Source organism: Pelophylax lessonae, assembly GCF_965119305.1.
Source record: "Pelophylax lessonae genome assembly, chromosome: 1".
NCBI lineage: Eukaryota > Metazoa > Chordata > Amphibia > Anura > Ranidae > Pelophylax > Pelophylax lessonae.
In genome coordinates this window covers 344,652,178-344,679,577 of record NC_138768.1, presented here as the reverse complement: position 1 = coordinate 344,679,577, position 27,400 = coordinate 344,652,178, and the positions used below count along the sequence as shown (strand labels likewise).

Below are 27,400 nucleotides of genomic sequence, written 5' to 3'. Positions count from 1 at the left end.
GCAAGTGTTTTACACTTCAGATCAATATTAACAGAATAAATGCAAGAGACTACTTTAAATGCTTTTGCCCTAGTCCATGCCAAGGCAAAAGGATCAAGATTTAAAGCAAAAAAAAAAAAAAAAACACGACATTACCAAATTAATGCATAATTAAGGAGGTAAACTGGGCTGAATGCCAGTGCCAGGACCATTAAAAAAAAAAAAAAAAAAAAAAAAAGCACTGGCTTCCAAGCCATCACTCAGCCTTACAAATGTCTAACACCAAGATCAATTATTGAATTATTGTCAAGAGTTCTCATCAAGTCTAAAAAAGGACAAAGCCTCAGGAGAAAAATAAAAAATAAAGTTAACAGGAATCTAAGAGCACTGCCAGCTTTCAATGTATATGTGGAACACTAATCCAGTGGCCTACATACACCATTTTAAGCCAGCTTTTTAGCAAACAGAAGTACTTTCTTCTGAGATCATTAGCCAATAGTTGAGTCATTTTATAGAACAAAGACTGGCATGTTAAAGCAATAAAAGTGGCTTTTAGGCAGTTTGCAAACGTTAAGTAACACAGCCTGGCAGTTCGCAAAAAATATATATATATATATATATTTAAAAAATCCTAAAAGCTGGATATTAAAATTAGTGTTTGCAGATATTCTAAAAAATAGTTTACTATAAAAAACACAATACCACCAATAAAACATCCTCCCCTTTTAAACAAGTGCTGTCTTGCATCGTAGCATCCATTTTATTGGAAGCCTTTATTTTACAAGCTTAACTTTTCATTCCCCTTGAACAATCATCCTATTTGGATGCAAGTGTAATTGTAACTTGTGTTTACAGACCCAATATATTTTCATATACAGAAATAAATTACAATAATTGTGATTACCAATTTCTTGGTACTGGCACCATACAACTGTGCCTCTGGAAAAAATGGACTGCCTTTGTGAAAAGCAATGTTAAGCTTGTAAAACCCAATATTTCAAACAGATGTAAAAACTATACCTTTTCCAAATCCATATTTACAAAATATTTTATATAAAACACTTTACAACTATCTTTACCATAAAAAGTGCAATACTCTCACACTTCCTAGATTAGGAAGCAGCAACATTCTTCATAGAAATTCTACAGGATAGCAGCCTATATCAAGCAAATAAGGTGCTTAGCTTATAACCCACAGCGTATCTTGTAACCTTTTTCTAATATCAGAGGATTTGCCACTGAAACTGAAATAAGGTCCAATATACTGCAAGGGAAAAGACTTTTCGTACATGTCAATAGGGTTACTGGCGCAACTGTGCACTAGCTATATTGGCTAGCTCAATCAGGGCCAGAGCGCCATGCATACGCTCTCGTTGCTCCTGGAGACGGCGTCGAGCAGCAGAATGAGGCCCATTTTTTTCATCTTCCTCATCTTCATCAGACTGAAGATATTCTAGTGGGTCTTGTTGCTCTTGGTCTGCCTTCTGAAGAGGCTTCATCTTTAATGTTGGAGGCAACTGCTCTTGTCTTTCCCAGTGTCTGAAAATAAAGATCAGCATCTTAAAAGGTGGCTAAGAATGTGAGGCAAAAACACTAAGCATGGAGAAAAAAAAAAAAACAACAAGGATTTGCAAGGCATTTTAGGATGCTACACAGCAAATATTGTTACAGCACTAAAATTACTATTTTTAGGGCAGGAATGATACATTGTAATATGCTTCTGAACACAAATGCTAGAGTGCTACCATTCCTGGTAGAAGAAAAAAAAAAAAAATACTAGTAGAGAAAAAGTAGTACCTGAACCCTTGTGCCAGCCTTCTAACCAATAAACTATTAGCAAATCAATTTCTTTATCCCCACAAATTTTATTCATTTTAGATCTGCCACGATAACGACCCCATGGACACCCAATTCACTGGCCAAGAACAAATGACTAAAGCGCCTGTAAAACAACCCATTCAGTTTAAATTTGAAATAAAAGGCAAAACAGGTTTAGAGATATATATATATATATATATATATATATATATATATATATATATATATATATATATATATATATATACACACAAAAATACAAAAATACGCCTAGATGACGAGGGCTCTAGTTGATTATCCAAATAGCTCTTACAGGGGTAAGTATTTTTCAACCCACTAGTATTCTTCCTCCACTACATTATCTTATTAACCACTTGCCTACAGTGCACTTTCACCCCCTTCCTGCCCAGACCGATTTTCAGCTTTCAGCGCTCTCACACTTTGACTGAGAATTACTCAGTCATGCAACACTGTACCCATACAAAAATTGTGTCCTTTTTTTCACACAAATAGAGCTTTCTTTTGATGGTATTTGATCAATACTGGGTTTTTTATTTTTTGTGCTATAAATAAAAAAAGACTGAAAATATCGTGAAAAAACACATTTTTCTTTGTTTCTGTCATAAAATTTTGCAAATTAGTCATTTTTCTTCACAAATTTTGGCCAAAATTTATACTGCTACTTATCTTTGGTAAAAAACCCCCAAATAAGTGTATATTATTTGGTCTTTGTGAAAGTTATAGAGTCCACAAGTTATGGTGCTATTCATTGAAAATTTATCACACTTGATCATACCTGATGTACTGAAGGCCTATCTCATTTCTTGAGACACTAAAAGGTCAGGAAAGTACAAATACCCCCCAAATTACCCCTTTTTGGAAAGTAGATATTCCAAGGTATTTAATAAGGGGCATGATGAGTTTTTTGAAGTTGTAATTTTTTCCCACAATGCTTTGCAAAATGAAGATTTATTTTTTTTTATTTTTTTTTTTTTACAAATTGCCGTATTAACAGGTTATTTCTCTCACACAGCACATGTATACTTGCAACTACACCCCAAAACACATTCTACTACTCCGCCTGAGTATGGCGATACCACATGTGTGAGACTTTTTCACAGCCTGGCCACATACAGAGGCCTAACATCCGAGTAGCAGCGTCCGGCATTCTAGGAGCACAAATTACACATATCATTTCCTGACAACCTATCACACTTTTGAAGGCCCTGGAGCACCAGGACAATGGAAACCCCCATAAAATGACCCCATTTTGGAAAGCAAACAGCCCAACGTATAATTTTTGAGGCATAATGAGTCTTTTGAATATGTCATTTTTTTCCACAAGTTTTTGGAAAATGTGGAAAGAAAATGAAAACACATTTTTTTTACACAAAGCTGTCCATTTATGCAATATTTCTAACACATCGCATGTACATAGCAAAACTTGCACCCCAAAATACATTCTGCTATTCCTCCCGAGTATGGCGATACCACATGTAACACTTTTTCACAGCCTGGCCACATACATAGGCCTCACATCCAAGTAGCGCTTTACACAAAGTTGTCCATTTATCCACTTTAAGACTGGGCCTATTTTTGACACTTGGTGTTTACAAGCTAAAATAATTTTTTTTTGCTAGAAAACTACTTTGAACCCCCAAACATTATATTTTTTTTTTAGCAGAGACCCTAGAGAATAAAATGGAGATCGTTGCAATATTTTTTATCACACCATATTTGCGCAGCAGTCTTCCAAATGCGATTTTTTTGAAAAAAATTCACTTTTTTGAACTAAAAAATAAGAAAACAGTAAATTTAGCCCAATTTTTTTCCATAATATGAAAGATAATGTTACGCCGAGTAATTAGATACCCAACATGTCATGCTTAAAAATTGCGCATGCTCACAGAATGGCGCCAAACATTGGTACTTAAAAATCCCCATAGGCAACATTTTAAAAATTTCTGCAGGTTACTAGCTTAGAGTTACAGAGGAGGTCTAGGGCTCAAATTATTGCACTCGCTCTAACGATCGCGGCGATACCTCACATGTATGGTTTGAACACCGTTTACATATGTGGGCGGGACTTGCGTTTGCTTCTGCGCGCGAGCTAACGGGGAAAGGGCGCTTTAATTTTTTTTTTTTTTTTTTTCCTATTTATTTTATTTATTATTTTTTTATTTTTACACAGTTTAAAAAAAAAAAAAATGTTTTGATCATTTTTATTCCTATTACAAGGAATGTAAACATCCCTTGTAATAGAAATAGGCATGACAGGTCCTCTTTATTGTGAGATCTGGGGTCAAAAAGACCTCACACCTCACAACTACACTAAAAAAGAAAAAAAAAAAAAAAAAATTGTTGAAAGAGGGGAAAAAAAAAAGCAAAAAAAAAAAGCGGCCCTTTAAACCGGTTGCTAGGCAACGTCTTTTGACGTAGCTCCGGTCCTCCAAGACCATAGAGTTGAGTGAGGGCCATCTTGCCCTCACTCGACTTCCTGTCTCTGAGGATCCGGGACCGGATAGTTTTCCCCGCTGCCGGCGGGTCCGGTAAGCTGGGAAAACGTCTGGGACGCGGCAGGAGGGGGGGGGGGGCACCTCTTTCCCTGCACCGTTAAGGGTAATTCCGCGGCGAATCTGCCACTGGGACCACCCTTATCTGAAAGCCGACCGCCCGCCGTTTCAAAAAAATACCGGGGTTATGGGGGCTATCTGCTGCCATAACCCCAGTATTTAGCTTTTAATGGCCGACACATATAGTCGTTAGGCGGTCAGTAAGTGATTGCATGTATATGGCAAACAGGTGACGATGACTGACGGGGTGACAGGTGACGATGACTGACGGGGTGACAGGTGACGATGACTGACGGGGTGACAGGTGACGATGACTGATGGGGTGACAGGTGACGATGACTGATGGGGTGACAGGTGACGATGATTGATGGGGTGACAGGTGACGATGATTGATGGGGTGACAGGTGACAGTCACTGACGGGGTGACATGTGACGATGATTGATGGGGTGACAAGTGACGATGACTGATGGGGTGACAGGTGACGGTGACTGATGGGGTGACAGGTGACGGTGACTGATGGGGTGACAGGTGACGGTGACTGATGGGGTGACAGGTGACGGTGACTGATGGGGTGACAGGTGACGGTGACTGATGGGGTGACAGGTGACGGTGACTGATGGGGTGACAGGTGACGGTGACTGATGGGGTGACAGGTGACGGTGACTGATGGGGTGACAGGTGACGGTGACTGATGGGGTGACAGGTGACGGTGACTGATGGGGTGACAGGTGACGGTGACTGATGGGGTGACAGGTGACGGTGACTGATGGGGTGACAGGTGACGGTGACTGATGGGGTGACAGGTGACGGTGACTGATGGGGTGACAGGTGACGGTGACTGATGGGGTGACAGGTGACGGTGACTGATGGGGTGACAGGTGACGGTGACTGATGGGGTGACAGGTGACGGTGATTGATGGGGTGACAGGTGACGGTGATTGATGGGGTGACAGGTGACGGTGATTGATGGGGTGACAGGTGACGGTGATTGATGGGGTGACAGGTGACGGGCGATGGTCACTGATGGGTGACAGGTGACGGGCGATGGTGCACGGCGGTACTTATGGCAGTCTCTGGTGACCGGTGAACTTTAGGCTATGTTCACATGTGAGCGTAGCGATCACGGGCAGATGCTCGTGCGATGTTGCTGCGATTTCCGCCTGCCGAATCGCGGTAACATCGCGCAAACAACGCATGACGCTCCAAAGAAACTCTTGTACCTTTTTTGGGCGTCATGCGATGTTTGCGCGATGTTACCGCGATTCGGCAGGCGGAAATGGCGGCAACATCGCACAGCGTTTGGGGTGCTATTGCAAATCAGGGGCAACGCACAGGCGTCCCGCGATTTGCAATGATTTCCGGATCGCGGGCAGAATCGCAGTGATTCTGCCTGCGATCTCTGCGCTCACATGTGAACGTTATGGGTGTCAATTTCTGGGCACTGATGAGGTGACTGTTGGGTGACAGGTGACATTGGGGGGGGCTGAGGACTGTGTGGGGACCTTTATTAGTGTGATTTTTACTTTGTGACATGTGTACAGAGCAGTAACTCACTATTTCTAGCTCTTCTCCCCTCATACTGGAAACTGTGTGAGGGGAGAAGAGCTAGTAACAGTGATTTACTGCTCTTTGTTTACATTTTGTGATCGGCTGTGAATGGATTCACAGCCGATCACATAGTAAACAGTCACTGTCAGTGACTGTTTACTACCGCCGGTGACAGCTGTGTTCCTACGGAACACAGTGCCACCGACATGACCGCGCTGCGCGCTCCCGATCGCGCATGCGCGGTCATCTAGTGCGCGCCTTCATTGTGATCGGCTGTGTCATTGGAACACAGCCGATCACGTGGGAAACAGCCACGCCCATTGGCTGTTTCCCCCCTGCCGGTGACGGGGGGTGTCCCGGGGACACCCCGACACCGGCAGTGCAGGGCGGCGCGCACGCGATCGCGCGCCTGCCCTGCTTAAAGTGCCGCCGTCATATGACGGCGGCCCAGGATAATGGTCGCACCGCTCCGCCGTCATATGACGGCGGGCGGGCGGCAAGCGGTTAAAGAGGTTGTAAACCCAATTTTTTTTTTTTTCACCCTGAAAGAGAAACACATAATGAGCTAGTATGCATCGCATACTAGCTCATTATGAAATACTTACCTTAGAACGAAGCCCCCGAAGTGTCGCCCACTTACCTCTATGTCGGGCGACATGTTCAGTCGCTCGTCTTCCGGGATCGCGGCATCCGGCCACCTGATTGGCCGGAGCCGCAGTGACATCACTCCCACGCACGCACGCTGGAGCCGGCGGTCACGGCACGGGGCTCTGGAGGAACGGCACCAGCGGCTGTTCCTTCAGAGCGCATGCGCCAGTGATGTCACTGGCTGCATGTAAGGTAAATATCTCCTAAACGGTGCATGTTTAGGAGATATTTACAGTACCTATAGGTAAGCCTTATCATAGGCTTACCTATAGGTACAACTTGCAGAGGAGGATTTACTTCCTCTTTAAAGAAAGTGTACTAATTTCATTTTCCTCTACTCCATTAAATATCTCCTAAAGGGGGGGGGGGGGGGGGAAGTATACTTATATTCTACATTAATAAATTACCAGCCATTCAGGTTTGATTTCATTAAATCCTATTCATCCAACTTCCTTTCCTCAACAGTTAAAAAGTTGGTCAAAACACAGTTAAAATCTACAGTATATTCAACCCATATAGTGGAATGACTGAACCAAACCTAAAGCGCCTGTAAAACAACCCATTCAGTTTAAATTTGAAATGAGTCAAAAAACATGCTTCCCTGTGCTGACCAGCTTTATGAAGATAGATTTATTTTTCTAGCAGGACTTGGCACCTGCCCACACTGCCAAAACCACCAATACCTGGTTAAAGGATCATGGCATCACTGTGCTTGATTGGCCAGCAAACTCACCTGACCTAAACCCCATAGAGAATATGTGGGATATTGTCAAGAGAAAGAGGAGACCAGACGAGCTGAAGGCCGCTATGAAAGCAACCTGGGCTTCCATAACACCTTAGCAGTGCCACAGGCTGATTGCCTCCATGCCAATGTGTGTGTGATTAATATACTGTATAAATAAAATATATTATATATGAAGATGCATGGATAGCAATAAGAATATATATTTACGATTGGAGGTGCATACAGAGTGGATAAATGCACTCCAGGGGTATTGAGAAATATTAGAATTCCAAACCAACAATAAAAGTTTTTTTTACATGAGGATATAGTATATATATATATATATATTTATTTTTTCTCAGTGAATGCCATGTTCCGATTTGATGTAATAACTTTTAATGAATATTTTGTTTGGGATTCGGCCCGTGAGTGGGCCGATTCCCCACTATAAAGATGGCACGGTTGTGTCCAGCGTCCTTCCGCCCGTGAGTACGTCAAAAGACTAGGATGCGCACAAACCTGTGCGATTTTTTGATCACGCACTATAAACAAAAAAAGAGCGTCAATTTTGCAAAAATCACAATATTTTTCAAATTTTTTTATATGAAATTCCCCAAAAAAAAAAAAAGTAAAAATCAAAAATTTAACATTTTCGGCCAATTTGTTTTATGCTACATATGTTTGGAAAAAAAAAAAAAAAAAAAAAAAAAAAAAAAAAAAAATCGCAAAAAGCGTATTTTGATTGGTTTGCGCAAACGTTATTGCGTTTACCAACAACGGGAAAGATTGTCATTTTTTTTTTTTTTTTTTTAACGCGTAATGGCTGCAATCTGCGATTTTTTTGCGGTACTGTGACATTGCGGCGGACAGATCGGACCCTTGACTGACATTTGACACTTTTGGGGTTACCAGTGACATTTCTACAGTAATCAGTGCTATATATATATGCACTGTTACTGTAAAATTACACTGGCAGTGAAGGGGTTAACTTTGAGAGGGAGGGGCTGTGTGTGTCCCTAGGGGCGTGATTCTAACTGTGATTGGCTGTGGCTTGATCTGTAGGAACACTGATCAACGGTCCTACATAGTAGAACCGTATGATCAGTGTTTCTACACAGGGGAGAATGACACAAGCTGCCTGCCTTTCTCCCTCTCCCCCGACGATCGCAGAGTGAGCGGCGGACATCGGGTCCGCCGGTCACACGCGCGGGGGGGGGGGACCGTGACAGCGCGGGAGCAACCCTCTACCAGGATCCAGCGATGCTCCCTGGCGGTACCCCGAGTGTGGCTTGGGGTTACTGCTAATGGCACTAAAATTTAACCCCGAGCCACACTCTGGAATACCGCTGAGGTTAATGAGACATTTGTTGAACGTTGCTAAATTTATTATCCCTAAATACTGGAAATCCACAAGAACACCAACTCTCAAGGAGTGGCTATACGAGGTGAATTCACCGTACTCTTTGGAAGAGCTGGTTGCGATAGCATCTGAGAAGATCGAAAAATGTAATAAACTATGGGAACCTTGGGTCTACTATAAGCTTTCAGATATAGATGTCAAATCACAAACTGACTGATTATGGCACCTAGAATTTTTTCTCTTTAGATTTGTTATGTTTTTTTGTTTAGTTTCAATTTATCATTTTAAGCTTAGAGAAAGGGAAACAATTGGTGGAAGTAAGGCCAGTAAGGACACTATATCATGAGATGTGCTGTGTTTTTACTTATGCTTCTTGACTTATATCTCGGTGGTGTTTATCTGGTTTTTGATTGTACTGTATTTCTCTATATACCTTAATAAAACATTTTTATTGTAATAAAAATAAAACGGTCACGAAGCGTCTCACAAACTTACTTTGCCAACCATTCTGCTGCATCTTTATTATCAGCACCTTGTATTTTGCTGGTTTTACTGTTTGGTTCTTCTCTTCTCAGTCTTGCATATGGATGCTTGGGGCAGTGTCGGTTTGCGTGTGTAAAACGGCTCAAACAACCTACAGATATACATACACAAAACATCAGACCAGACAGAGGACTGCTAGAAAACAAAAATAAATAATAATAATTAATGTCGAAGCGGACTCATTGCATTCAGTATTAGAAGTGTTTGTAATAAAGAAAAAAAAAAAAAGGATCTCGTTCCCTTATAGCAGGTTAAACAGTACTGTGCTTGTGCTGTCTAATCTGCCCCTCTCCAAGTTGTAAAGAACCTGGCTGATCCTGCCACTTCCTCTGTCCCTCTGTGTCCTGACCATGATAATCATGGCTGCTGAACCCTGATCACCGTGTTCCACCTGCGTGCCTCTCATCTGCAGCTGTCCTCACCACTCCTCCCTGCTTTGTGTGTCTTGCCCGCCACCTCACCCCTCCATGCCGCTATCAGGAAAGTTTAATAATTGTCACTGGCAGCCCCTCTGTTTTATCCAGGGATAATGCATTGTAGAAGTTTTTTTTTTTTTAATAAACTATGCCTCAAAATACTTTCTTTGCAGCTACATTCAGGCCAGTAATACGACTCCTGGCTACTCTGGATCCAGGGCTACAGCGGGAGGGGCCAGAGATCTCCCTATGATGTCAGCCGGGGAGGTCATGTGGTCGCTCGGCTCCTCCCACTGTAGTCCTGGATTAGAGTAGCAGAGCGGCCGGGAGTCACGTGAATGGCCTGAATGTAGCTGCACAGAAAGTATTTAGAGGCATAGTTTATAAAAAAAACTTCTACAATGCATTACCCCTGGAGAAAACAGAGGGGCTGCAAGTAAAAGGGGGTTTGCAAGGTAACAACCACTTTAAGGTTTTCATTTGTACCTCAGAGAAGGAATCATTTGAACTTTTGTCAGATTTTAAAAGCAGCCTGTATGGTCCCGTTGGCGAGACCTTCATCGGTTTCAGGGCTCATGCAGTAATAGAAATATGCTAGAGTTTTAATAACGCCCTACGATAAGGTTTGGCTGGAGAATAATTTTACTGGTTTACCTAGTTTGCAGCACACAGATTAGCGCACTGCAAATGAGAAGTGTTCAAAATCATTTAAATCAAATCAGCCGGTAAACGAATAAAACCTATCACAAGCCTAATTCAGCAGCAATTACCTTCATGAGCACACAATATGAATTGTACAGATTATAACCAATCTCACCCTTATTTCAGTTTCATTGAAAATGGTATCTGTCATTAACCTAAATAGCTTACAGCTGAAAGAGGATATTGGCCTACTTTAGCACATGCATACTAGTTCCAAAAGTTTCTTCCCAAGGACACTCTAATCTACAGGTACTTGACCATTTAGAAATTAGCATGCATCTTGCAAGTCTTAAAATGGCAGCTTCTGTCAGAGGGAATGTCTTCTTATAGCACCCATGTAATTTAGGCCTACAGCCTCATAACCTTACCGTCTAGCACCAACTAGAACATGCCAAAAATAAAAAAGCATAACATACCTGACAATTTTGAAGCTACACTACAACCATCAAAAAAAGGAAAAAGATGCAGGAGCTCATTTTTATATTTCTCAGAAAAACAGTCACAAAAATAGACACTGGGGTTGATCTAAAACTGGAGAGTAAAATCTGGTGCAGTTCCGCATAGAAATCAATCAGCTTCCAAGTTTTTTTTGTCAAATCTTAATTGAACAAGTTGAAGCTAGAATCCGATTGGCTAACATACAGCTGCACCAGAGTTGGCACTCTCCAGTTTTGTAAATCAACCCCAAATGTGTCTGTACACTAGTAGGGGGTAAATTACCATTTTCTGAGCAAACAAACGGCTTCTCTCCGGTGTGAAGGCGCTGGTGTGTTTTTAATTGTCCGCTCTGTACAAAGGCTTTCCCACATTCAGGATAGTCACAAAGATAAGGCCTCTCTCCTATAAACAGAAGAAAAAAAAAATGTTTTTGATTTACCAGCGACATGTACAATGCTCAACCGATGCAATCAAAATAGAACAGATTCCCATTTCGGAATAAAGCTTACGGAAGTATTGTCACTGTAAAGTGGAACCTCCAGCCACAAAGTGTCTAGTTTTGTTCCTTTTTTGGAGATTTTTGCCACAGTTCCCGGGACAAAATGTAAAACTCAAAAGCAAGTTGAATTCCAATGTTTGACATCTGATCAGAACAAGTACTCTCATTGGAAAATATATATTATATATATATACACATACATACACACATACACACATACACACATACACACATACACACATATATATATATACACACCTAAAAATTTAGATCTGCTCCGTTATGGTGACAATGGTCACCAGGATAGAAAATGAATATAAAACGTAACGAAAATACAAACAGCAATGAATGCCTGACAATTACAAACTCTTAAATGCTCCACCTGTAGGTCACTTTAATGTCTACATCAACCTGAAGCTATGATGCAACAGTGGTTCATACACAGAATAACTACCAATATAGCTGGCTGCTATGCATTATGTAAAGAAAGTCCAATAAGTGCTCCATTTACTACAGTCAAGAAAACTGATGTATGTAAATTAGTCTTCCCTCTTCACAAAAACAATGAACCAGCTTGTTACATTTCAAGCAAATGTAGCCTCTTCACTCAAGCAGGTTTTATAATTATCCAGGTAAAATAAAAATAATCTGTAAACTATAGGCAACAGGTACACATTTCACCAGACTACAGATTTTTATTCTCAAGTATAATTTAAGGAAAAAAAAAAAAAAAAAAAAAAAAAAGAATACATTGCATCAGACTTCCCATTTTAGAGATGTGCGAGCCACAGTAGTAAAAATTGGACAGCTATACTATTTAAACGCTCACTTGTGTTCACCTATCAATCTGATCATACATTATAGGCTAACCTGTATGCGTTCTTTTATGAGCTTGTAAAGACTTCTCACGAGGAAACACTCTGTTGCATATATTGCATCGAATCCTGCTTGAAGAGTTTTCGCCTTCACTTATTAAGTCTCGAACCGTTTCTGCTCTTGGACGGCCACGTCGGATTCCATCCTGTGAAAAGGAACCAAATTAGTTTAAAGATCTCATACCAACTTCATTAAAACATTTGGAAAGTCAAATTTTCTTTTACAATAAAATGTAGTATACTTATCTGCTCTGTGCAATGGTATTGCGCAGAGGCCCCAAACCTCCTCTTCCCCCCCCACCAGCACTCCTGGCTTCTCTTCTCAGTGTGCCACCATAGGAAGCAGCTTCCTATTGTGTCACCTGTGTGCTTGATCCCGAACCTCAACTCCTGCATCTATAGACACAAAGAGCCATGCTCAGCACCACCCCCTCACAGGATTGAACTGACCACTGCTTTCAGGTACAGCGTTGGATCAAGATTGGGCTCAGGTAAGGATAATGGGAGTAAGGGGGTAATACACATACTTTAAGAATTTTCAACCTTAATGCAGGTAATGCATTAGGGTAAAAGAAATGTTTAGGCTTTACAACCACTTTAATGCTAGTAAAAGTCTATAATCTATAAGATTAAAGTATACCACTTCAATCATTTTTCTTCTAATAGCAGAGCCAACAAAAGTTAAAAAAAAAAAAAAAAAAGGCATTGTAAAAGACGCTTTGGTTTTTGAAGCAGCAAAAGGCTACTACACAAATGTAGCAGATCATCCCTACCTTTCCCTCATGCACAAAATGTCAGTAGAAAGCTGTAGCTGAAGGAGATTTTTTAGCTTTTTTTAGCAAAACTATACTCCCACAAAATCTTATTGCTCAATAATGTTGATAAACGCCGAACAGCCTTTTTTTTTCAGTGTTTTTAAGCTTTTATCAGAGTTAGAGCGTTTATACAGCTGAAAAACTCCACAGGAGCCTGCAAAGCATTGCATCCGCAATCAATATAGCATGGTTACAATGTCAAGCTCATGCAAACTCTTCCTCCAGGCCCTGAACCCGTACCTCTGTATAGGCTCAAAGTTGGAACAGTTAGTAGTAGTGTCAATGGACTACAAGCATGCTGATTGATCACCGCACTTGTTTTACCATTGGCAACTACAAGTCTGCCTGCCACATTACAGGATTTGTAATTTATTCATTAACAGATCTCTGAATGAATGACCCAGCTCAGTGGCTGTGGGGGGGGGGGGGGGGGGGGGAGAAACCCCTGCATGCTGTCACAGAGGGGGGACTTAGGAGGTAGCTTAGGGGTGATAAGTGCATCTTACCAGGCAGAAAGTGGTGTCATTACCTTTGATGGGCATTCCAATGCACTAACACAGGACAGACAACGTACAACATGCCCATGCCATGTCTTTTGGTGCACAGTATTTGAATAGAAAATGCCCAAAGCCCAACTTTAGATGTGTAGTAGTCCATTGGACTGCCTTAAGGTGGTTGTACCCCTCCCCCAAAAAAAAAAAAAAAAAATAGGGAGGAAGGAGGATGATCCTGTTCTTTTATAACAGAACACAAACAGCACAGTAATTGTACTGTCTAATCTGCCCCTTTCCAAGCTGTAAAAAACCTGGCTGTTCCTGCAGAGCCCTGGGTACTGTGGTCAGTTTATGTGCCTCCGTCATCTGCAGCTCTCCTCTCTCCTCTCCCCTCCCTGTCAGCTCCTGTGTGTGAGCCGCCTCAGCCCTCCTCCTGCTGCTATTAGTACCAAATTAAACTAAATAAATTCACTGCCAGCCCCTCTCTTATCCAGCCATAACATACTAAGTTTTTTTTTTTAAAGCGAAGCTTCTCTAAATACTTTTTTTCAAAGTTCTTTAGGCCAGTCACATGACCTCCCCGGCTGATGTCAGGAAGATCTCGTCTCCCCAACTGTAGCCCGTGGATGGAGTAGGAGAGCGGCCGGGAGCCACGTGACCAGTCAGAAGAGATCTGAAAACAAGATATATATAGAGGCTTCATTTTCAATAAACACTTAGCGTGGTATGGCTGGATAAGAGGGGCTGGCAGCGAATTTTTTTTTTTTTCAAGATTACAAATTAAGCTGTCCCATAAAGCACAGCACAATACTGTGCGTAAAGTTTTGTTAAAAAAAAAAAAAAAAATGACAAACATGCTACACTTACCTTCTCTGTGCAGTTGGTTTTGCACAGAGCAGCCCGGGTCTCTTCTCGGATCCCTCGTGGCTGCTGCTGGCCTCTTCCTCCCAACGAGTGCCCCCACAGCAAGCAGCTTGCTGTAGGGGCACCCGAGCCGAGCTGCAGCTCCGTGTGTCCATTCAGACACAAGGAGCTCCTGTTTGGCCCCACCCCTCTCTCCTGATTGGCTGACTGATTGACAGCCGCGGGAGCCAATGGCACTACGGTTGTGTCTCAGCCAATCAGGAGAGAGAGTCCTAGATGGCCAATGGACTTTTGGACATCACTGGAGAGAGAAGGGGTTCAGGTAAGTATTAGGGGGTGCCGGGGGCTGCTAAACCCAGAAAGCTTTTTATCTTATTGCATAGAATGCATTAAGATAAAAAGCCTTTGACTTTACAACTCCTTTATTTTAGAGGGTGCCTGGTTATGTCATCTGCTGAGGTTATTACAAAGTAAGACATCATCAGCACTCCAAAGGCGTGTTACCAAAATTTATTGTGACTACATCACAATTGTCTAATTGCTAAGATTTTGGGGCTTCTCAGTGACAAATACCATAAAATAAAGCAAAAACAAAAAACACACGGTGCCCAAGGTAACCTATAGCAACCACCAAGTGAGATCATAAGGTCTTAACATTCGTTAAAGCTCCACATATCTTTGTGGCCACTCATATGAAGGATTTCCCCTTTCTTTCCTGGGCAATAAATCAGCTTCATTCTTTATGTTTCAATGTTTTTATTGAAGTTTTGGAAAGAAAGTTTTAACAGTGCACAAGGAGCCAACATGGCTCAATTACTTCTTATGTATACAGTAAATATCTCAGAAAACAGGAGATACAATGGTGCCAATGCAAAATAAAACACAAAATCAAAAATGAGTAGTCAATAAGACTGTAACCTAAAATGTAAACTGAAGTTAGGCATCCAACCATCAGTGTGGAAGCATAGCGACACATGGACAGACAGTGCCCCCGCCATTACACACCACAGGACCGACGGTCCGGGTCCGACCCCCCAATGGCGCCCCTACGGGAACTTACTGCGCCCTTCTGGGGGGGACGACCCCCAACCCCGGCCCCAATACCAAGCCCTCCACTAGTGGGGGGCACAGCCTGTCGTCCGTGCACTGTCAGAAAATACCAGGAAAAAAGAGAAAAAGAAAAAGAAAGAAAGAGAAGAAGAGAAAAAAAAAAAAAAAAAAGAAGGGGGGGGGATCAGACTGGGGGAAAAGGAGGAAACAGCGGGGGAGGGCAGCAGGAATGGAAGAGTGAGAGAAAGGGAAGAAACATCAGCGGCTATTGAAAAAGCAGCTTCATTCTTTAATGGTTTGGTCATCCTTGGAAACATACAAAGGACAATCTGACTGCTGCTTTCAACAGAGAGCTTGAACACTAGTGTGCACAGTGCTCTATACAAGAATGACATGGCAAAATCCTCGGCTGGTGCAACAAGAGAATGGGGCAGGATCAGTAAAACAGCCTCACCAAGGTGCACACAGCCGTGATCATAGGTGTCAATGTTTTCTTGCCTAAAGCTGCTGACTTAGTATAAGGAAGCTAGTTGTGTTCAAAAAGACTGTGGGAGAAGTCGGAGGATTTACTGAATCTTAAAGTGCATCTATAGGCAAGTTTCTTTTTTTTTTTCAGTGTGGAAGAGTAAGACTCATGTTTTCATTGCGGTCTTTGTCCCCAATGGGGAGGTTTCCCCTCCATTTGTACCGGTGGCCATTGTCGCTGGGAAAGAAAGGAAATCCAAAACAGTAGAGCTGTTGCTAAAACAAGAGGTATGAGGAAACATTCCAAAGAGGATTGCTGTTCAGGTGACGAAAAAGAGGGGAATTCCTCTCACTGGAAGAATTGCTCTAAGGCCCCTTTTACACTGATACGTTTTTCCTGCGTTGTCTCTTTGCAAAATAATAATAATGTTTCCCTTTAAATCCTAAAGGACTTTTCACACCATGGTGTTACAGGTGCAGAGCATTTTGAAAAGTTCTGTATGCTGCATCTTTGGTGTGGTTTTGAAAGCCGCACCAAAAACGCAGCTTCCCATTGAAATGAATGGAATTCGCAGTAAAAAAGCACTGCAATTTTGCATTTGAGACATGTCCAGCAAGCGCATCTGAAACAGCAAAATCGCCGTAAAAACGCATATGCCCGTTTACAGCGATTTTGCTACAGAACAGTGTGAAAGTACCTTAACTTACTGCTGTCTCTCTGGGACAGGAACTGAAGGGAAATTTCCCCAATAGTACACAAACAGCCAAAAAATATCAACTAGCAGAGGAGTTTTAACTCTTCCCCAATGCATTTCAAATCTACTAACTGCTCATGTATACATTTGAAATAAGGCCATTTAATAACACTACTCCAGTACATAACAGAAAAACATTAAAGTCCATCTAAAGGCAACACATTTTCCTCAATTTTGGACAGAGTACAGAAGGCCTAAACCCCCTGAAACTTTTTTTTTTTTTTTTTAATATCATTAGGAAGATTACTCTTCCTGTCCTGTAGACTTAGGCTCCATTCACATGAGCATGACTCCAAAGGCGCACGATTTCCAGTGCGACTGATGCGACTTTACACTTAATGGATCTATGTTGCATCAAAGGTTGCACCAAAGTAGTGCAGGCACCTTTTCTAAGTTGCACGGATTTGAATAGGTGCCATTAAAAAGAATGGGCTACAACTTGTCATGCGACTTTGATGTTAAAAGTCACACAACAACTCTCACAAGTGTGAATAGAGCCTAAGTGAAAGGAAATTTTTCCACTGTATGGGAAATCCCTCTTAGTTGTCACAGGAACAAGTGTCCAAATTGGAAGCTTTCCCCTTTACTTCTCTGGGGGCAACGTAGGGCCCATAGACCTGTACAGGGGAAGAGCAGTCTAGGTTTCTGGAACAGCGTTGGCATCCTATATTAGTCGAGAGACACAGCAGATGTATGGACTCACCCGTACATTCAGGCTTGACAGGTACACAGACAGCACTGAAAGTAGACCATGTGCATTAGCTGTGCACACATCCTTACACACCTGTCAAACTTCAATAAGCAGGTGAGTCCATACAGCTGCTTTGTTTTCATTGACTGACATAGGCTGCCTGCTCCAGGAACAAATGGCTCTTTACACCACACAGGTCAATGCTACCTATGAATGAGGCCTTACTATCACTTCTATATCAGGAAACATTGGTGATCAGTACAATTTGAGAGTGTGAATCTCCCCAAAAGGGGCACAGAGACAGCAATAAACATGACAGGGGTTCCAACACCTCTCCACATCATCCAATTGTAGAAAAAAAAAAAAAGTGTTGCCTTTAGTTACACTTAGAAGCAAACTGCCCAAAAGTACAGTAGTTGGGAGCTTTGTCCTTGCCCCTGCGGGGGATGAGTCATCTCCACCCTACCAAACCAGTGCAGTGGTCTTCAGAGATCAGGGCAATTCTGATTGGTCAGTACTGGCACACAGACTCGCTCTAATCTGTTCCAGAAGCAATTCAGACAAATATGAAGATTTAAGATACCTCGACCATTACACTGGCTGTGTCGGCACAGACAGCTCTATCTACAGAGGTAAAAATAGCAGGGACCAGGGGTGGCTGTAGGATGTAATGTCACCTTTTCATTTTTTGTATAGGTGATCTACAAAAAAGACCCCCCCCCCCCCCATTTTGGCTAGAGTTAAAGTATAACTAAAGGCAAAACTTTTTGCTTTGGAGTAGATAGTTATTCAAAACGCATGTCTTTATATCGCTGTATGTGCCCCCATTAAGTAGATTCACCCTTTCTATCTGTCCCATAAACCATTATTATTAAAAGTGAAAGTAAAAGAAAACCCCACATTTTGGGTTGTCCCCAGAAAAGTAATGGACGGGAAATCTTCCAATGGGGACCTGGGGGGGTTCCCAAGAAATTCTCTTAATTTACAGGGATTTCCTCTCACTTCCTGTTCGGCTATGGGACAGGAAGTGAAGCTAAATCTCCACAGATGGTAAAAAAAAAAAATCTGACACCGGTATAACCCCCCTTGCTCTAGCCATAATGAAGGAAAAAAAATGTGATATATATATATATATATATATTTTTTTTTTTTTTTTTTTCCCCTACAGTTCTACTTTAACCCTGGTACATGTGATGAGATTATTGGATGAATGATCATTTTTTTTTGCATGCTAAGAGACTGTAGCCCCAGCACAGGGAAGCCCAACTACTCCTGACGCTAGGCAGATTAAAACTGAGTTAGGAGTGGCCACTGCGGGGGGGTATTGACCAGATGGGACAGCCCCCATGGGTGTGTAAATGCAAATGCCTTTGTTGTTTTGACTAAGGCTCCTTTCATACTATCCGTCCGTCAGACAGATTCTGTTTTGCTCAGCGGGGGATCAAGCCGCCGATCCCCCGCTGAGCAGCAGGAGGACAGCTGTGTCTCTGCGCTGTGTGCGGAGACACAGCCGTCAGTTCCCCATGCATCTCTATGGGGGAAATCGGATGGGAACGGATCGTCTGTCCGTTCTCATCCGAACCCATCTGATCCGATCCGTTGGACGGATGGAAAATAGGGTTTCCATCCGTCCAGATTTGACGGATCGGGTCGGATGTCAGCGGACATGTCTCCGATGCCCCATAGGAATGCATGGGGGGACCGTTCAGATCCGCCAAAAAAAAAAAAAACGAACAGGCGGATCTGAACGGTCCGCCTGTGTGAAAGGGGCCTTGGTCTTTATGCCTAGCTACTCCTGCGGAGCGGAAGTCAATACCCAACAGTGATGACTTAGAGGCGGCGGCGACTATCGGAGGACGTAAGAGAAAATACATTTTGTATGGCAATAAAAACTAGGAAGTGAAGGATTGTATTTTTCAAAGAAAATTGTACTGACTAAAAGTAAATCGTATGATCTGGTATTGTATGAGAAAACTGTTTGTGCTTGTCCTGTTGGATAATTTTGCACAACCTGACCTGATCGGCTCTTGAAAGCTGAGTACCAACAATCAGATTATCGCTTCAAAAGCAGTATTTTTAACCGATTTTCTGATCGCGTGTACTAGGCCTAGAGGAGGGTTAGAACTCCTTTTTAGGTTTTATTTGCCATCTGTGCTCCACTGTTGAAATTTCTCTTCACTTCCTATCCCATAGCCAAAACATAAGTGACAGGAGATCCCTGAAAAGTGTGAGAACCCCAGTGTCATTAGATTTCTTCTCCAATCCTGCTCTGGTGACAACCCAAAATGTGGGATTCTCACTTTCTAATACACAGACCAGATTTCTAGTACACAGACAGCAATATAAAACTGACAGGGTCTCTAATTGCTCTCTAATCTAAAAAGGATTTGCCTTTAGTTGCATTGTGAAGAAAACAGCACAAAAGTACAATATCTGGAGGCATAAAATAACTAAAGGGTAAATCTTTTTTAGTTTTGGACAGAGTGAAGGTAGGTTAGAACACCTGTCAGTTTTTATTGCGGTCTCTGCCCCCATCAGTGAGATTCACCATCTCTATTTGTCCTGTTTACCGTTCTCATTTAAAGTGAAAGTAAAAGAAAACTCCAAATTTCGGGTCACCCCCAGAAAATCTTTCAACGGGGACACTAGGTCTGGTGACCCCGGAGGGGGGGTTCCTTAAAGTGTAAGTCCACTCTAACACTAAAATCCCTGCATATACAGACATCCACCATCTAAGACTAACCTATATATCCCTGTAAAGAAGAAATAAGAACACGTGCCTTTTTTGAAGCTGATCTGACCCGATCTCCAGCGGCGGAAGCTCTGCAGGGGACACAAATGGGAAGTGAGGTCACCCATAGAATTACTGTCTTCTATTGTCAGCTGTGTCCTCTGCACCCGCCTCCACATCAAAGGTGCAGCTGACAGCTCAGAGTCGGATCGGGTCAGATTGGCTCAGAGAAGAGATATATATCTCTACGCACATATACACACACACACATATATATATATATATATATATATATATATATATATATATATATATACACTGATTTCTTCTTTATAGGGCTATATCGGTAAGTGTTAGATCGTGGAGGTCTCTGGATGCAGGGATTTTAGGGTTGGGGTGGACTTAGTTTAATTTGCAGAGATTTCCTCACACTTCCTGTTTATGGGACAGGAAGTGAGGGGAAATCTCTGCAGTGGGACAGATGGTGAACCACATTGACAGAGGTTATAACCCTCCCTTGCTCTATAAAAGAAAAGAAAAAAAAGTTTTGCCTATAGTTCTACTTTATGAGTAAGTTTGGGTTTAGGTGAGGCATAGGTCCAGTGCAGCAGATGATGCCCACACCCCTTCAGGGCCAGTGCAGCAGATGATGCCCACACCCCTTCAGGGCCAGTGCAGCAGATGATGCCCACACCCCTTCAGGGCCAGTGCAGCAGATGATGCCCACACCCCTTCAGGGCCAGTGCAGCAGATGATGCCCACACCCCTTCAGGGCCAGTGCAGCAGATGATCCCCCCACCCCTTCAGGGCCAGTGCAGCAGATGATCCCCCCACCCCTTCAGGGCCAGTGCAGCAGATGATCCCCCCACCCCTTCAGGGCCAGTGCAGCAGATGATCCCCCCACCCCTTCAGGGCCAGTGCAGCAGATGATCCCCCCACCCCTTCAGGGCCAGTGCAGCAGATGATCCCCCCACCCCTTCAGGGCCAGTGCAGCAGATGATCCCCCCACCCCTTCAGGGCCAGTGCAGCAGATGATCCCCACACCCCTTCAGGGCCAGTGTAGCCGATGATCCCCCCATCACAGTGCTCACCCTCAGGGCTCCCTCCTCTCCTCCGCTGCTGTTGCTCAGGCTGGGGCTGAGGACATCATGGACGGGGTCCCGTGCAGCTTGGCCAGGATCGGCGGGGGGCATCTGATGCCTGGCCGGGGGTCCAGGGCTGAGGGTGACGTTGTGTGCGTTCTCCCCCCACCTCCAGGGGTACACCATGAAATCACTGAAGCCGGGGCTGGTGGGTACAGGGCTGAGCGGGGTGGCAGAGAAGGGCGGCCGGCGGGGTTTGATAGGAGTGTGGGCGGAGGTGGTGGGGGACACCGCCTTGATGACAGACACCAGCACCGGGCGGGGAGGAGACGAGTCGTGAGATGAAGGAGAAGAGCGCAGGACAGGAGACGGGTACACGTCAGACATCATGCTGAGGGACACCGGGAGGAGAGCGCGCCTTCTTCTTTGGCGGTGTATCACCCATCCGATAAATCCTCCAGGGGAGGGGGGTGAGGTGCCCGGCAACACTGTCACTGACCGCAAAGCTAAGGGATGATCAGACAGGAGGCGGCGGCCGCTCGGTCCTTCTCTTCTTTTTCTTTCCCGCGTTACATTTCGCGCCTGATGACAGCCAATCGCATTCGCGGCTCCGAGCGCCAGCTCCAACGATAAACGACGGACAGAGCGAACGACCAATAGAAGCGTGCACTACAGAGGCTCCTCAGAGAACGAGAGCTGCTGATTGGGCGCCGATAACGTCAGACGGGTCCTTAGCGTGTGGTAGAATAAGGGGAGCGCGTCTATTGGAGGAGGCGGAGGAGAGGTTCTTTCCTGCTGGATTTGACACATTCTCATTCTTCAATGAATGGAAGACGTCACCTTCCAGACACACACGTGACGTCAGACAGAGAACGGGCTGCGAGTGACATGAGGAGGGCGGCGCGGCTGGGTGGGCTACTGAAGGATGCTGGCGCCAAATTTCACTGCTAGTTTCCCGCGCTTGCATAGATGCTTCTAGAGAGCGGGGCTGTGTGACTGGAGAGCTTGCAGCAGAAGTCATTTGCTTTCGAGGTTGCCGGCTATTTGTCAGAAACTAGCCTGATATGTCACTGGAATACAGGATTATAGCGAGCACTGGCTGGGAGATAGCACTTGTATTTATTCTAATGCCTGGTACACATCATGAGATTATTTTAGGAACAATTATCTGCTTTTTTGGGGATTTTTTTGCATGCTATTCTCATATCGAAAATGAAGTTATGAAAACTCTTGTAGGACAACATACAACTTCAGAAGTGTTGTATTGTAAGCTCTAACAAGCAGGGCCCTCTAAGGCCCCGTTCACATAGAGGCAATCCGATTTCGGGTGGCGACCTCCGAGGTCGCGGTGCGAGCAGCGCGCCGCGACCTCGGAGCGGCCGCCACGGACTTCATAACATTGAAGTCTATGGCGGTCGCCCCAAAGAAGCTCCGGACCCTTTTTCTAAGTCGGAGCGACTTGTTTCGCTCCTATTAGAACGGGTCCGCAGCTTCCCTATGGAAGTTAGTGTGAACGGGGGCTAATTCCCCATGTATTGTATTGTAACTGTATTATCTTCCCTCATATTGTAAAGCGCTGCGCAAACTGTCGGCGCTATATAAATCCTGTATAATAATAATATTGTATTCAGTTGTTAATGAGCATGAGTGGTCTTGCTCTTACGATATCTATTTTTTTTTTTCAGACGAATACTAGATTTAATGAAAATTGTATGATCTGGTAATGTACGAGAGTTTTTCGTGTTTGCCCCTTTGGATAATGTTGCCGATCTGCTTTCAAAGGCTGTGTACTAACGTTCAGATTATTGGACGATCGCTCCGAAAGCAGTATTTGTATCCGATTTTCTCATTGTGTGTACGAGGCATAATCCTACACACGATGAGAATATTGGACAATTTTAAATTTTTTTTTTTGCATGCTAGTCTCGTATAGAAAACGTATGGGTTACAAAAATTCTCGTATGACAGAATACAACTTTGGAAGTGATGTGTTGTAATGTATTTCTTCTTTTCCATGCATGCTTTTTGCATGGTCTTGGTCACTTGATTTGTTTTTTTTGTTTTTTTCATACAAATACTATACTAATTACAGTACATGAAAATTGTTTATTATGCTAATTTACAAGAAAATATTTTTGTGCTTGTCTCTGGATATTTTCACATGAGCGTGATCAGCTCTGGAAACGATGTGTATTAACGATCAGACAATCGCTCCAATGTTTTTTTTCATCAGATTTTCATATGTGTGTACTAGGCATCGCATGAAAGCATCAAAATAAGAAATAAAAATGAAAAATTCCTTTAAATAAATTAAACATAGTGCCTGGGGGGTCCCCGTAAAGTGGCACATTTGTACTGTGTATAGAAGCTGCTGCAGAAATAATTGCATTTATAAAGCAAAAACAATGACATTTTCCCCTGCAAGCTTTCTTTATTTTGTAGACAACGGCTTGGGGAGCCAGTCTGTATGATGAGACCACAATGTAGTGCACTGGAAACAAGATGAGAGATTTTTTGGATACATTTTGGTGTCTCTTCTGCAGACTTTGGATATAAGTAACAGGTATGGAAAAATTTGTCTTTGTGTGTCGAAGGTGCCTTCACATCGTAACTCTATAGAGGTACTCTTGATTAAAGCAAGAATTTGACCTGCTGTCCAAAATGGATATCATATGCACCTATCAAACAGGTGTGGAAAAATTGGTCTTTGGATGTCTGTGGCACCTTCACACCGTAACCCTTGTAAGATTTGCATCAAGTGTAGAGCGTTAAAGGACACCGCCTCTCGCTTTTTCCTTCTTTTAAGGGCTTTCCTCACCCATGTTTATTAAAAGAACGTTCATCAAGGAGAAAAAATACCAGGATTTCCCTCACAGGGGTTTCAGCATTTCAGTCCTCAGCAAAATAAATGATTATTCAGCCCTCCTGGCTTGAACTTGCAGCGCTGCTGCTCTGGCCTCAAACTCCAGGCCCTTGTCTGTCTCTCACAGACTTTGCTCACCCTACAGGGTGCACACCGATAGCAGCCTTGTGCTGCACTGGCTCCCACGTGGAGCCCCCCTGACTCCTGGGCCAGACCTCCTGTCTGCCGGGGTCAGGTTACTACTAAAAGCCCAGCACACACATGATCAATTATTATGCTGGCTGTTCTGAATATCTGGACCCCAGGATTGGAGATTTCATCCCACCGGATCACTTAGAAATCTCCAAGCTCCAGGTCCCAAACTGGACTTTTTAAAACACTGAGGAAACTGAAAAGACAGTTTCCTCTTCATGTTACAAGCTCCCTGGAGCCACTCAACCTGCCTGGTTGAGAATTCTGAGTCATATTCACTTTTTAGACCCTGGCAGGGCAACGCTCAGCCACACCCTATAGAGGTACTCTTAAAGAAAGCAAGATTTTGCCATGCTGTCAAAAATTGAAATGATATGCACCAGTCAAACAGATGCAGAAAAATTGCTCTTTGGGTGTTAATTGGGCCCATAAAACCTACACCAAAAAAAATATTTCAGATGAAATCAACACACACAACACTAAGCAGCCTAGAAGTCTTGCAGAGATTTCACATCCCTAAAACACTTAATAAGTGACATAGGCATCAGGGGCTTCATAGCTGCTGATAATCCAGGACTGATTCATTTTGATCAATTTCAGACGGTCCACGAAGTCTGTGGACAGATGTGTTCTATTATCAGTAACAAAACCTCCAGCAGCATGGAAAGCATGCTAGATGCAGAGCAGCCCAATTGCATACTGGGCAAGTTCTGGCCAGTGATCTATTCTCATGACGCAGTGGATCGTCAACTGGAAAGCTCTCCATCTCTGTTTTCGCCTCTAGATAATTGTCCACCATATGATGCAGGTGCTGCCGATAGGATGTGGAAGCCAAGAGCCCTGGGCTGCGAGAATTAAAAAAAATTGTGAAATGCATCACTTAGGCGGCCCCCTTCTCCACCACTCCTCTCTTGACCAACAGAAGCCTCAACTAGGTTTACCACTACACTGTAACCTACTAGAGCTGGGAAAAGCATTAGATAATCTCCTCTCTAAGGTGTTCTCAGGAGATTTCATCTTCTGCACCCTCTGTGGGGACGGAACGAGTTCTGAGACTTTCCCCTTGTACCCGTGGTCAAGGCGGATTGCCGACCCATAGTGATCCTTCTCCTTGATGCCACATATTCTTGGGTCCTTTTCGCAGGCTTTGAAGCATGAGGGAGCCTATGCGGAGGCATGAGAAGCTGACTTCTCGGGGTCACTGAGGATCACAGTATTTGGAACTGCCTCCTCCCAGGCACGTACTACTCCCAATGGTTCTGGGGATGGAAAACCATCTGTTGGGGGTTGACGTATGTCTTCCTCTGCGTCAATGCCTCCAAAACTGCTAGAATCTTCCTCCTTCCTGTCCTCTTGTGCTTTCTGTGGCATAGGAAGAATGATGTCTGCATAAAGTGGGCATTGAAAGGAAAGGAAGTCTGCTCTGCCTTGAGTGCCCTATCCAATGCCTTGCAGAGTCTGCTCCAGCAGGAACACAACAGGGATTGTGTCACTGATGCATGCATTGTCACGGCTCACCATCCTTGCGGCCTCCTCGAGTGGTGACCGTACAGTGCATGCATCCTTTATCAGCAGCCATTGGCGTGGGGGAAAAAAAGCCGAGCCAGCCTAAGGCTGTCATACCATACCAACACAGGCACTCATTGATGGCTCTCTGCTGCATGTGCAGCCACTGCAGCATTGCCAAAGTTGATTTCCATCTGGAGGGCATGTCACAAATAAGGCTGTTTATGGGCAGGTGCAATTCCCGCTGAATTTTAGTCAACAGCACTGGCTGTGTCTAACCGCCTAAAATGGCTACAGACTCTTCTGGCCTGCTTTGGCAAATTTTCCAACCCTGGCTACCTATTTAGGAAACGCTACACCACCAAATTGAAGACAGGTGCCAGGCATGGCACATGTGTCAACTTTCCCTGTCTAAGGGTGGACAGAAGTTTGTGCCCTTATCGCACTACACCATTTCTGGCTCCAGATGGTGTGGGGTGAACCACCTCTGGGCCTGCCCCTGCAGAGCTGCAAAAATCTCTGCTCCACTGTGGTTCCTGTCCCCTAGACACACTAAGTGAAGCACTGCATGGCACCTTTTAGCCTGACTCTTTGACTAGCCCCTTGAATGCTTAGGGGGTACTTGTGGTTTGTAGAACAATTCAGCGGAGGGGAAGAGGAGGAGGTAGAGCTGACAAATCTCGCATCATCACCACTAGCTGTATGGAGACGTGGCGGCACAACAAGCTGCAACACTGAGCCCAGTCCTGCATCCTTCCCAATTGTAAGCAGAGTTACATAGTGTGTTGTGAATGAAATATAGCACCCCTGACCATGCTTGCTGGACCATGTGTCAGCAGTAACGTGGACCTTGCAGCTGACTGCCTTGCCCAACGATGCCACAACATTGCCTGCCACGTGATGATACATAGCTGGAATGCCCTTTCGTGAAAAGAAATACCGACTGGGAACCTGCTATTGTGGTACAGCAAGTTCTGAAAATTCACGGAAGAGGGCAGAATCCACCAGACCGAAAGGCAGAAGTTGTAAAGCCAGTAGCTTTAACAAGCTTGCATTTAGACGCTGGGCATGTGGGTGGCAGTGACTGTATTTTTTTTTCGCTGAAGCAGATGGGGCAGAGAAATTTGCCATGTATAGTCTACAGCTGGTGGTGTGCTACTGGCAGATGTGCTGCGCTATACCATCATCCCTGGCAGTGGAGGCTGCTGAGAGGTTATGAGATATAGTGGGGGTAGACTGAGGTGAGTAAGGAGGAGGAACAGAATTGCATCCCTTTTGTGTGGCTTTCAGGTGCTCTTGCCAATGGTCTGAGTGGTGCGAAGGTAAATGCCTTGTCAAGCATGTGACACCCAAACAGCTGGTGTTTTTGCCACGCTTGATGTGCTTGAGACAAAGTTTTTAAATTGCAACAGTGCGATTGGCTGCACATATGCTAAAAAAAGGCCCAGACAACTGAGCTGTGGGAAGGGTGCCAGGAGATGACAGTTCCACAATGTGATGGAATAGGGTGTCTGCTCTCTACTCTTCCATGATGGCTGCCTCGTTGGAGTTGTGACTCACCCTCACTTCTGTCAGTTTCTGTGAAGATTGCGGGAGGCCAGCGGCGATCATACCCGCTCCTCCCGCAGTCTGGTTCCCGCTGTATGTAATCACAGCGGGAGCATGCCGCTGAGACCATGTGCATATAATCACGTAGATGTACATGATTATGCGCAGCCAAGCCGCCCTGCCGCAGTAAATCTGTGTGGGGCGGTTGGCAAGTGGTTAA

General features: G+C 43.9%; 1 protein-coding gene across 1 annotated transcript; it reads right to left on the bottom strand.

Moving 5' to 3' along the window:
- Positions 1-356: 356 nt before the first annotated feature.
- Positions 357-21,678, bottom strand: ZNF367 (zinc finger protein 367). Its single transcript, XM_082245974.1, has 5 exons — positions 21,081-21,678; positions 12,120-12,270; positions 11,033-11,152; positions 9,147-9,285; positions 357-1,518 (listed from the first exon to the last, which is right to left on the bottom strand). The coding sequence occupies exons 1-5, from the start codon at positions 21,459-21,461 to the stop codon at positions 1,281-1,283; spliced, it is 1,029 nt and encodes a 342-aa protein (XP_082102100.1). The 5' UTR covers positions 21,462-21,678; the 3' UTR covers positions 357-1,280.
- Between the last annotated feature and the right edge of the window lie 5,722 nt (positions 21,679-27,400).